This window comes from Somniosus microcephalus, chromosome 13 (genome assembly GCF_052327205.1).
Source record: "Somniosus microcephalus isolate GS21.2 chromosome 13, FLI_Smic_1.0, whole genome shotgun sequence".
Lineage (NCBI taxonomy): Eukaryota > Metazoa > Chordata > Chondrichthyes > Squaliformes > Somniosidae > Somniosus > Somniosus microcephalus.
Window position 1 is genome coordinate 29,799,614 of NC_140999.1, and position 12,978 is coordinate 29,812,591.

The following is a 12,978-nucleotide window of genomic DNA, read 5'->3' on the forward strand; positions in this document are numbered from 1 at the left end:
CTGGTCCTGTACATTCCTATGTAAAACTTGTTAAACATTTGTTATTTATTAGCCTCGGTGTTTCAGCTTAAACTCGTGGAAGGAAAAAGCAATAGAAATCATATATATTTTTTAATGAAATGCCAAAGCTCTGAAAACAGCTTTAAACAGAAGCTGAATATGGTTTAATTTTGAGAATGCTATATTATAGCACTGCTGTGTCATTATTGTAGCATTACTGTATGCAAATTATTATCCATTTAGAGATGTCTAGAGGCAATACAGAACAAATATCTAACACGGGAAAGTTAAACATTGATACCAACCTAAATTATACCAGACGTCCATTTCTCCACTTAGAGTTCGAACTTCAATGATGGTCTGTCCCAAAAAGTCATCAGATTCCCTCTTAAACCTTTGTTTTACCCGTGATTTGATGTCATCATCTTCATCCCACACTCGTACTTTTATTCGGTCAGATGAATTGTGACATTCACTGAAATAAAACAACTGTTATTTTCTGAATCAACAAAGTTCAGTTTCCAATTTGTTTTGTTTTTGCATTCAGATACGGAGGGCTGGATTTTGCCAGCGCTCAGAGGGTGGGTTCGGAGGCGGGTCCGCTGTCAAAATGGCAAAGATTGACAGCGGGTAGGAAACCCGCAGTCAACCCGCCTCCACGCGAGTCTCCCAGGTGTTGGGTCCGTCTGCGCAGAACTGACCAACACCAAGCGGCAGGGGAGACAATTGAGATCATTAAATGGCTTGTTAACAGCCAATTTAATGCTATTTTGGGCCTACTTTGTAATTTTACGTGCTCCTCACAGGTTACCCGCTGCTCGGGGAACACGCCAGCTCACCCTGTCATGAGTTCAGTCTGCTTTGATTTATCTGATAACCTGACAGCTGCAGAAGTGGTATAAAGGATACCATGTTGCAGTTGTTCATTTTTCAGAGCTCAAACTGTTGGTTATTGCATTTGTAAGACATATAGAGCTTTCTGTAGCTTGCAAGTGTTTAGAACCAACTCTATATCCAGTGGCAACGCATTGGACCAATCTCTCTCACCAATGACAGATCGCTTCTGTCATCTCAACTGCAGCTGACATCTATTCCAGCAACATCAGTGCCCTTGGAAAAAAATCTCACCTTGGTCCTCTGATTCCTTCCACGATCAACCCCCACACCAACATCACCAGGCACAACAACATTCTCCAGCATCACCTGATGCTGCACAGGATATCAACACCTGACAACATTGCTGCCCAGGAGACCAGCAATGGCATCGCCATGGCCAGATTTACTTCACTTGATGCTGTACACCCTGACTGCCACATGATGCGCCAGGTTGACACCATCCCACATTTGCACCATAAAGCATCCCTATAATGTCCAAGCCATTTCTTTCACCCTCATCACAATAGCCGAGGGGGGGGGGGGGGGGGGGGGGGGAAGTTATGTCTCAACATTCACTGGAACTCACTAAGATACTTCTCAAGGTGCGCACAGAAGTGTTGAAGATATAGATTTTAATGTTTGACACACATTAACAGAAACTTCACATGAACATTGGCTAAACCAATCAAGTGTGCCTACCCTTGTGTGTTAGTTGGTATGCTTGCAGCAGGATGAGGGCGAGTGAGAGGGGTGGCTCATGAGATGGAGAAGTGATAATGTAGATAGAGAGGGATGGGTGGTGGTGCAAGGTAAGTTGGTGTTAGTAAGGATATGCAGGAGTAGGGTAGGGAAGGCTGAGTGATGGGGATGTGATGAGTGGCACAGCAGGGTGAGTTTGAGTGTGGCTTTGCAGTAACGTTTGGTGATCTACAGAGATCATTGAAAGGTTTGCGCCACTGCAGCCAGTGACTCCTGACGACATCCCTGATTGCACATTGCACAGGAGGACACAATCAGACTGCGTTGATCTCCAGAGGAGGTCTCTTCCACCCATGGGAAGGGAATAGAATCTCCCTGCGTACTGTGACTCCCTCTAGAAGCATTTGGAGGGAGTCATGCATGAGCCTGGGTGCAGCCATGCACCTCTGTGCAGTGCTCGTCAGTGTTTGCAGCACCTCAATGCTGCAGAGCACTGACAGCACAACTGTCAAAATCAATGTGGCCATGGTCCCTTTAAGGAAGCCGGCTGATGATGTGTCATCAAATGACATCATCAGGCCTGCTTCCTGTTAACTGGCCAGGAACCCCGCAGGACGGGCTTAACCAGGTCAATCTACGGAAAATCATTTTCAGAGAGCGACAGCAGACGGGAGCGGGACCGGAACCCGCCAACCAGCTCTCCCGTTGCCATTGCGCCGCCGCAGGGAACATCCAGCCCCGAGAGCAGGAATTACAATGGCACCAAGATTTGACCGAGTCGGTGAAACACATGAAGCAGGTCTGCAGAGGGTCAAATGGGATTGGAAGGCAGGCGGTTAGTGGACTGTATTACAAGTATAAATATGGTCTAAAAACAAACAGCCCACTGAAAGGAAAGGTTACTGTTTCACTTATTTTTCCTTTTAGATTTTGCTGAAGCACACACTATTGTCCCACTGCGAAAGAGCAGACAGATGATCTGCTGTCAGCCCTCAGTTAATATTGCTGTGTGACTGAACTTTATAAGCAAGCAGCTTGATTTGGATTAACTTCCCTTTGGCCTCTTTTCTTGTGAGAAATGCCTTTTCTTCACTTGCTGTATTTTCAACGGACCACCTGAGATCCAATGATAGATGCAAAATGTTCACTAAGAAAAGCTAATTTCAAACTCATTTCAAAAAGATGTCTACTAGTTGTTAATGGACTATAAATGAAATTATTTTGTATTACATTTTTAGCATAAATTACTAAATAAGAGAATTTTTTCCCCACAAGATTGTGTTATAATTCGTTCCAATGCTCTCTTGGCCAGCCTCCCATCTTCTACCCTCCATAAACTCTGCTGCTCGTACCCTAACTCAAACCAAGTGCCATTCACCCATTACTCGTGCACATTGACCTACATTGGCTCCCGTCCGTCCACCAGCACCTCGATTTTAAAATTCTCATCTCCGTGTTCAAATCCCTCCAGGGTCTCGCCCCTCCCTAACCTCCTCCAGCTCCACAACCGACTGTGCCGTCAGGCAGCTCGGTCCCAAGCCCTGAAATTCCCTCCCTAAACTTCTCTGCCTCTCTCTCCTTCTTTAAAATGCTCCTTAGTACCTATCTCTTTGACCTTTTAGTTATCTGCCCTAATATTTCCTTTGGCTCGGTGTAAATTTTGGTCTGTTTACACTCCTGTGAAGCATTTTGGGATGTTTTAATATGCCATCTAAATGGAGAAAGACAGACAGGATTTGAGAGAGTGGAGGATGAAAGCTGGGATGCAGTGCTGAAGCAGGCTGTAACTGTACAGGAGAAGGGTCATTAAAGGATTAATAGATGAGGATTTCAAGACCGATATGCAGAGGATGTTGAGCCATTAAAGATCAGCAGGATAGTGATAATTTTTGAGCAGAAATTTGTATGGGATAGTATATGTGTAGCAGAATTCAGGATGAGTTGGAATTTATGCAGGAGGGAACTTGGGAGGCTGGCAAGGAGGGCAATGGATAAGTAGAAATAACAACAGAAAATGCTGGAAGAACTCAGCAGGCCAGGCAGCATCCTAGTAGAGTCCGGAGGTGACAAAGGCCTGAAACGAGGGTTTCAGTGATGGGGACGGAAATGGGCAATATTTCAGAGGTGGAAATCGTGGTCTTGGTAATGTACTGGACGCGTGGTTTGAAGCTCCAGGTCCAGCAGGACACTGAGGTTGTGCAGCAAGTTGAGCTTCTACAGGTATCAGGAATGAAGATGGAATTGAGGATTAGGGTCAGAAACTTCTGGCAGCGAGGGCAAACAGGGTGGCTTTGCTCTTGCTAACTGTGAGCTGCAACAAGTTTGGGTTGGTCTACAACTTCAGGCAATCATACACCACAGCCAAAGTCATGGAAGCTAGAGTGGTTGTGGAGGAGAGATACCATCAGCATTCGTATAATTCCTGTGCATATGAATATCATCACTGAGGGGCAGCATATCGAAATAGAAGGGGGTCAAGAGAAAATCATTGCAGATCGGTTGGTCTGGTAAGTCTGGTGGGAATGGAATCAAGTGAGGGAATTACCAGAGGTGAACTAAAGTGGAGAGATTCTGGAGGACGAATGGTGTGATCAAGCCCATTGAATACTGAAGAGAGATCAAAGAGGACAAGAAATAACGTACCACAGGTCATAGTTACACAGGTTGCTGGTAACTTTGATCAGGGCAGTCTAGAAACTAGAATGAAGGGGGATTTGAACAGAGTGATAGGAGATGTGTTCATCAAGTTAGGTGGCAACGACATTTCAAAATCATTTTCATGCACCAGTGTCAACTTCTATGGTCTGGTAAAAGTGTCTGGAGGAAGAAGCCCATCTGTTTTGGATAGTAAACTTACATATATTGCAACAAATAAGAAAGTAAAATGCCTATTTGAAATTCAAAGCAACTTACAAGTTGAAGTTCTCCTCCCAGATCGGGTTAAGGTTCCCGTAGATGGTTTTGGTACGTTTTTTAGTCTTCCCAACTTGAACTGTGACATAAGGATCACTGGAACCCGTTTTATCCTTGGCTTGCAGACCTTGGGCACACACTACTGTAGGTATCAAAGATTGGTTCTAATTATCAAATTCAGTATTCTGAGTGAACATTCTAAAGTTTCAATATTTATTCTGATAAATAATTTCAGTAATATTTTTCTCGCAGCAATACATTTTAAGTCAGAAGCAAAACTCAAAAATGTAACACAGGAAATTGAGATAATGCTACCAGAAATCAAAAAACCCCAGAAAATTCTGGAAATTCACAAGAGGTTGATCAGCATCTGAAAAGAGAAAGGAAGGTTAATGTTTCAGAAATTGGCCTCAATTTTAACTTCCCCTGCCTGGTGGAAACCAGACTGGGGGTCAGTTAAAATGGAGAGGGGGACGTATGCACTTCTTTCCTGCCCAATCTGACCAACTGCAACTTTAAATTGCAGGTCGCAAGGACATCTACCCCAAGTCGGAAGGATCCTCTTTAACTATGCACGTTATGCTCCGATGATGTCACTGTTAAGTATATATCGCCTTTGAAATGTGGTTAACTCTTAAATGCCCTCGGAAATGGCCTATCAAGTCACTCAGTTGTAACTAACTGCTATGCACTGTGGGAGTACCTTCACCACACAGACAGCAGCGGTTCAAGGCGGCGGCTCACCACCACCTTCTCAAGGGTAACTAGGGATGGGCAATAAATGCTGGCCTTGCCAGCGACGCCCAGATCCCATAAGCGAATAAAAGAAGTTACTATTGAATCTGCTTCCAGCGCCCTTTCAGACAGTGCATTCCAGATCATAACACATTGCGTAAAAAAAATTCTTCTCATCTCCTCTGGTTCTTTTGCCAAATATCTTAAATCTATGTCCTCAGTTTACCAACCCATCTGCCAGTGGAAAGTTTCTCCTCATTTACTCTATCAAACCCCTCAAATTTTTGAGCACCTCCATTAAATCTCCTCTAATCCTTCTCTGCTCTAAGGAGAACAATCTCAGCTGCTCTAGTCTCTCCCCATAACTCAAGTCCCTCATCCCAGGTATCATTTTGGTAAATCTCCTCTGCTTCCTCAATGTTACTTCTTCAAAGAAGTCAAGGAGGTGGGATGGCAGGATCTTCCCCTTCAGAATCCAGGTTGACTGCTGTTAACTGAGTTATTATTGTACAGATAATCTTCAAGTTTATACTCAGAATCACAGAATCTACAGTGCAGATAGAAGCCATTTCGGCCCATCGAGCCTGCACCGACACATATCCCACCCTATCCCCGTAACCCCACGTATTTGATCCCCTAACACTAAGGGTCAATTTATCATAGCCAAATCAACCTAACCGATAAATCAATTCCATTATTTTACACCGGACTGAAATAAGACTAATCGGTCTGTAGTTGCCTGAATCTGATTTTCTCTCTTTTTGAATATGAGTCATAACGGCACAAAAGGAGGCCATTCGGTCCATCGAGTCCACGCTGGCTTCCGGGAGAGCAATCCAGTCAGTCCCATTCCCCCGCTCTATTCCCGTAGCCCTTCAAGTTTATTTCCCTCAAATACCTTCCAGTCTCCCCTTGAAAACATTGAGTGTCTCCGCTTCCACCACTTCCGTCGGCAGCAAATTCCAGGTCATCACCACTCGCTGCGTAAAAAAGTTTTTATCTCACATCCCCCCTGTATCTCTTGCCCAAAACCTTAAATCTGTGTCCCCTAGTCCTTGTACCATCAACTGTACCATGAGGCGTTGTGGGCCATCAGCAGAAGAATTGTATTCCACCACAATCTGTAACCTCATGGCCCAGCATATCCCTCACTATCATTACCAAGTCAGGGGACCAACCCTGGTTCAATAAGGAGTGGAGAAGAGCATGCCAGGAGCAGCACCAGGCATACCTAAAAATGAGGTACCAATCTGGGGAAGCTGCAACACAGGACTAATGCATGCTAAAAAGCAGAAGCAGCATGCTATAGACAGGGCTAAGCGATCCCACAATCAACGGATCAGATCAAAGCTCTGCAGTCCTGCCACATCCAGTCGTGAATGCTGGTGGACCATTAAACAACTAACGGGAGGAGGAGGCTCCATGAATATCCACATCTTCAATGATGCTGGAGCCCAGCAAGTGAGTGCAAAACACAAGGCTGAAGCATTTGCTACCGTCTTCAGCCAGAAGTGCCAAGTGGATGATCCATATCGGCATAGTCCCGAGGTCCCTACCATCACAGAAGCCAGTCTTCAGCCAATTCGATTCACTCCACGTGATATTAAGAAACGGCTGAGCGCACTGGATACAGCAAAGGCTATGGGCCCCGACAACACCCCGGCTATCGTGCTGAAGAATTGTGCTCCAGAACTAGCCGTGCCTCTAGCCAAGCTGTTCCAGTACAGCTACAACACTGGCATCTATCCAACAATGTGGAAAACTGCCCAGGTATGTCCTGTCCACAAAAAGCAGGACAAATCTAACCCGGTCAAATACAGCCCCATCAGTTTGCTCTCAATCATCAGCAAAGTGATGGATGGTGTCATTGACAGTGCTATCAAGCGGCAGTTACTCACCAATAACCTACTCACTGATGCCCAGTTTGGGTTCCGCCAAGACCACTGGGCTCCCGACCTCATTACAGCCTTGGTCCAAACATGGACAAAGGAGCTGAATTCCAGAGGTGAGGTGAGAGTGACTGCCCTTGACATCAAGGCAGCATTTGACCGAGTGTGGCATCAAGGAGCCCTAGTAAAACTGAAGTCAATGGGAATCAGGGGGAAAACGCTCCACTGGCTGGAGTCATACCTAGCACAAAGGAAGATGGTTGTGGTGATTGAAGGTCAATCATTACAGCCCCAGGACATCGCTGCAGGAATTCCTCAGGGCAGTGTCCTAGGCCCAACCATCTAAAGCTGCTTCATCAATGGCCTTCCCCCAACATAAGGTCAGAAATGGGGGTGTTCACTGATGACTGCACAGTGTTCAGCACCATTCACAACTCCTCAGATAATGAAGCAGTCCATGCCCGCATGCAACAAGACCTAGACGACGTTCAGGCTTGGGCTGATAAGTGGCAGGTAACATCCGCGCCACGGAAGTGCCAGGCAATGACTATCTCCAACAAGCGAGTGTCTAACCACCTCCCCTTGGCATTCAATGGCATTACCATCACCGAATCCCTCACCATCAACATCCTGGGGGTCACCATTGACCAGAAACTTAACTGGGCTAGCCACATAAATACTGTGGCAACAAGAGCCGGTCAGAGGCTAGGTATTCTGCAGCGAGTGTCTCATCTCCTGACTCTCCAAAGCCTTTCCACCATCTACAAGGCACAAGTAAGGAATGTGATGGGATACTCTCCACTTGCCTGGATGAGTGCAGCTGCAACAACACTTCAAGCTCGACAACATCCAGGACAAAGCAGCCCGTTTGATTGGCACCCCATCTACCACCTTAAACATTCACTCCCTCCACCACCGGCGTACCGTGGCTGCAGTGTGTACCATCTACAAGATGCACTGCAGCAAATCGCCAAGCCTTCTTCGGCAGCACCTCCCAAACCCGCAACCTCTTCACCTAGAAGGACAAGGGCAGCAGGTGCATGGGAATGCCACCACCTCCAAGTTCCCCTCCAAGTCACACATCATCCTGACTTAGAAGTATATCGCCTATCCTTCATCGTCGCTGGGTCAAAATCCTGGGACTCCCTACCTAAACACTGTGGGAGTACCTTCACCACACGGACTGCAGTGGTTCAAGGCGGCGGCTCACCACCACCACCTCCTCAAAGGCAACTAAGGATGGGCAATAAATGCTGGCCTTGCCAGTGATGCCCAGATCCTATAAGCAAATAAAAAAACTAGTGGGAACAGCCTTTCCCCATCTAGCCTATCTAAACCCATCATAATCTTGTACACCTCAAATCACCCCTCAACCTCCTTTGCTCCAATGAAAACAAATCCAGCTTCTCCAACCTGTCCTTGTAGCTAAGATCCCCCATCCCCAGAACCAGTCTGGTAAATTTCCTCTGCACCCTCTCAAGGGCCTTCACATCCTTCCTAAAGTGTGGTGACCAGAACTGGACGCAATACTGCAGTTGTGACCTAACCAGCGCTTTATAAAGGTTCAGCATAACTTCTCTACTTTTATACTCAATATCTCTATTTATGAAGCCCAAGATCCTATATGCTTTGTTAACCACTCTCTCAATATGTCCTGCTACCTTCAGGGACCTATGCACATTAACTCCCAGGTCCCTCTGTCCCTGCACATTCTTTAAAACTGTGCCATTAAGTGTATATTGCCTCTCCCTGTTCCTTCTGCCAAAATGCATCACCTCACACTTCTCTGTATTAAATTCCATCTGCCACTTGTATGCCCATTTTGCTAGCCTTTCTATGTCCTGTTGCAGTCGATTGGTATCATCCTCACTGTTTGCCACACCCCCAAGTTTGGTGTCATCAGCAAATTTAGAAATTCTACTCTGTATTCCAATATACAGGTCATTTATATACATCAAAAAAAGCAGTGGCCCCAGCACTGACCCTTGGGGAACACCACTGTCTACCATCCTCCAGTCTGAAAAACAGCCATTTACCACAACTCGCTGTTTTCTGTCCTTAAGCCAATTCCTTATCCAAGCTGCCACTGACCCACCTATTCCATGAGCCTCAATTTTGTTAACCAATCTTCTATGTGGTACTTTGTCAAACGCCTTCCTAAAATCCATGAAGACAACATCCATTGCATTCCCTTCATTAATCCTCCCTGTTAATTCATCAAAAAATTCAATTGGATTAGTCAAACACGATCTGCCTTTTACAAATCCGTGTTGGCTCTCCTTAATTAGCTTAAACCTCTCCAAGTGCCCATTAATTTTTTTTCTTGATTATTGTTTCTAAAACTTTACCCACCACTATCACATTAGCCTGTTTGCAATCTATTTGTACCTTCCTAGTTTCCCTGACTCTCAATGATAGTTAGCGCCTCGCAAATCTTCTCCCCACTCCCCATTAGCATTCTAGGATAAATACCATCTATCTCTGGAGATTTATTGTTTTTGAATGTAGATTTGCCTCCCTTCGGTCCCTAGTACCATTCACATCTGATGGGGAAGTATCTCATGATTGCTTCGACCTGAGCATGCACCTGAAACCAGCAAACAAACAGCGTGGATGCCAGGGTACAGCAACAGCTTAACTGGTGATACAGATGCTGAATATTATCCAAATAAATAGGCCAAAGAAGAACATTACACTAGCTGACTGGTTGTACAATGCTAAAGTGGTTGGAGGAACTATATATTTTCTAATAGTGTAATTAAAAACTATTAGATTCATAACAGCTTTAGATATTATGGGGATTAATACCAGACACTGGTGGAAGAAACGAAGGCTGCAAAATTCGGCTCCTTTGTGCCTGCCATTAGTGCCTCGGGGGGGCCGCTAACGGGGCGCAAAGGGCTCATCACCTGGGCGGGGGCGAGCGCCTCCTGAGAAATTCGGCGGGGCGCTAGCCAATAGCGCCGAGTCGTGCGACGCCGGCAATGAGGTCACCACTGTGCACCGCGACCCCTTACCGTCCTGCAGCAGAAACTTGGCTGCACCCCACGAGGCTACCGCGGGCGGTGTCAGTGGCAGCCTCTCCGGTCGCGAGCCGGGCCGACCTCCACTCGTGTGGTGCTAATTAAAGGGAGGTGCGGCCGCAACCCGCTCCACCATTTTATTTTTTTTGGCCAACCTAAAGGTCGGCCCTCCGTGGCAGCCCTTGGCGTGTTCTGTGGCCGCCATCGTGCAGCCCGGCACCGCGTCTCGGTGCTGGGCTGCAGCCACGGCACCACGCCGCCCTGGTGGGCTAGTGTGGGCCATCGGAGGCCCTGCAGAGCTCGCAGCGTCCCTCCCCTTTAACGGAAGTGATGGGGCGCTGAAACGCGTCAGCACTATGTGGAGCGGCCGTGTAGCGCTCCGGTGCTACCGCACTTTGCGCCCCCAACACCGCCCCAAGAGGAAGTGGAGTGCCCAAGGTAGTGCTCAGCTTCCTCGCCTGGGCGGTAAGCCGAATTTCATGGCCGGAGCGGTACTTCCGCGCCAGGTGCTAAATCTCTGGCGATAACTGGAATTTTTTGAGGATGTAACTGGTAGAATAGATAAGGGAGAACCAGTGGATGTGGTGTATTTGGACTTTCAGAAGGCTTTCGATAAGGTCCCGCATAAGAGATTAGCGTGTAAAGTTAAAGCACATGGGATTGGGGGTAAGGTACTGACTTGGATAGAGAACTGGTTGGCAGACAGAAAGCAAAGAGTTAGAATAAACGGGTCTTTTTCCGAGTGGCAGGCAGTGACTAGTGGGGTACCGCAGGGATCGGTCCTAGGACCCCAGCTATTCACAATATATATTAATGATCTAGACGAGGGACCTAGATGTAATATCTCCAAGTTTGCAGACGACACAAAGCTGGGTGGGCGTGTGTGCTGCGAGGAAGATGCAGAGAAACTTTATTATGATTTGGACAGGTTGGGTGATTAGGCAGATGCATTATAATGTGGATAAATGCGAGGTTATCCACTTTGGTGGCAAAAACAGGAAGGCAGAGTATTATCTGAACGGCAATCGATTGGGAGAAGGGGAAGTGCAACAAGACCTGGGTGTCCTTGTGCATCAGTCGCTGAAGGTAAGCGTGCAGGTGCAGCAGGCAGTTAAGAAGGCAAATGGTATGTTGGCCTTCATAGCGAGAGGATTCGAGTACAGGAGCAAGGATGTCTTGCTGCAGTTGTACAGGGCCTTGGTGAGACCACACCTTGAGTAGTGTGTGCAGTTTTGGTCGCCTTATCTGAGGAAGGATGTTCTTGCCATGGAGGGAGTGCGGCAAAGATTCACCAGACTGATACCTGGGATGGCAGGAATGACGTATGAGGAGAGATTGGGCTTATATTCGCTAGAGTTTAGAAGAATGAGAGGGGATCTCACTGAAACTTGTAAAATTCTAACAGGACTAGACAGACTAGATGCAGGAAGGATGTTCCCGATGGCGGGGGAGTCCAGAACTAGGGGTCACAGTCTACGGATAAGGGGTAAGCCATTTAGGACTGAGATGAGGAGGAATTTCTTCACCCAGAGAGTGGTGAACCTGTGGAATTCTCTGCCACAGAGGGTGGTGGAGGCCAATTCATTAAATATATTCAAGAATGAGTTAGATATATTTCTTGAGGCTAAAGGGATCAAGGGATATGGGGAGAAAGCAGGGACAGGGTACTGAATTTGGATGATCAGCCATGATCTCATTAAATGGTGGAGCAGGCTCGAGGGGCCGAATGGCCTACTCCTGCTCCTATCTTCTAAGTTTCTATGTTTCTATAATTCAGTTACCGCCCCAAATAGGGCGTAACCGAATTTCGCCCCCAAAGTGCTTTCGCTTAAAGATTTCAACTTTTTGTAATTGACAATATGCAGGCCATATGCACGTTTGCTCTGATTGGAAAAGTAACACAAAGAGAATATAGCCGACTGGATATAGTGCACTTTGCCGGACAATTTTTGTATCTAGGTTAAATGCTCAATGATGTTTTTGTACACAAGCACTGCCCTGCAGCAAAAAACCTTTCTAATGGAGATAATCCCACACCTAGGTGAAAATAACAGTATGTTAGCTAATTAATCACACCAAAAGCAACATTGTCATGTATTGTGTTCAATGATTCTCAGAATGCTTTGGATTGTGCTGCTCTTGCTAATCCCGTTTTTCTTCTCTGATTGTGTAGCAAGTAGGCCAGTTCTGATTTATTCATAAATTACATTCCTCTCATCTGCCAATAGAAAGTCAGTGAGCAGTTGCATTGACAACATTACAGCATGGTCTAAAGTGGGAACAAGTAGCAATGTTCAGTAAAACCTTAGCTTTCTACATGATCAAATATGCATGAGGAATAAAACTCAATGTCAAGCCAGATCGCCTCTAAGCAACATGCCCAGCTCATCTCATCCACGTCATTACAAATACAGCACTTTCACTGAAGGACTGAAAGATACAAAGTCCATTTTGATTGACTTTCGGGCCGTGTTTAGGCATTGAGAGTAAATTCAACAGCCCCTTTCATGATGTTGAGTGCGGAGTGCAGACAACAGATTTTCCACACCATTGAGTGAGCCTCTAAAGTGCCACAATACATTTTTCCAAAGAATAGAACCTTTTGGATACTCCGCAGGCAAAGGATGAAAAGCAGAGGTTCTCAATCAGCTGGCAGGAAATGTAAAATGCATGCAGATTCTGAGAATTAAAGTGGGTGAAAATCTTCAGCGCCAGTTAATCACACAGAAACAACTGGATTTCTTGCTCACCAACACAAAGGATTTCTCCAACATGGAAGCATTCCATCTCCTAACACTCAAGGTTTCTGCTGAGCTCCATTCAAAGGTAGATAATTGGGAATA

General features: G+C 46.1%; 1 protein-coding gene across 1 annotated transcript in view; it reads right to left on the bottom strand.

Annotated features, from left to right (window-relative positions):
* Positions 1-12,978, bottom strand: part of LOC147108174 (protein unc-13 homolog A-like) — a 470,724-nt gene that overhangs the window by 167,877 nt on the left and 289,869 nt on the right. The window contains exons 17-18 of the mRNA XM_086004706.1: positions 4,489-4,630; positions 306-475 (exon numbers count right to left, since the gene is read on the bottom strand). Coding sequence (XP_085860832.1) covers positions 306-475; positions 4,489-4,630 — 312 coding nt within the window. The remainder of the gene's footprint in view (positions 1-305; positions 476-4,488; positions 4,631-12,978) is intronic.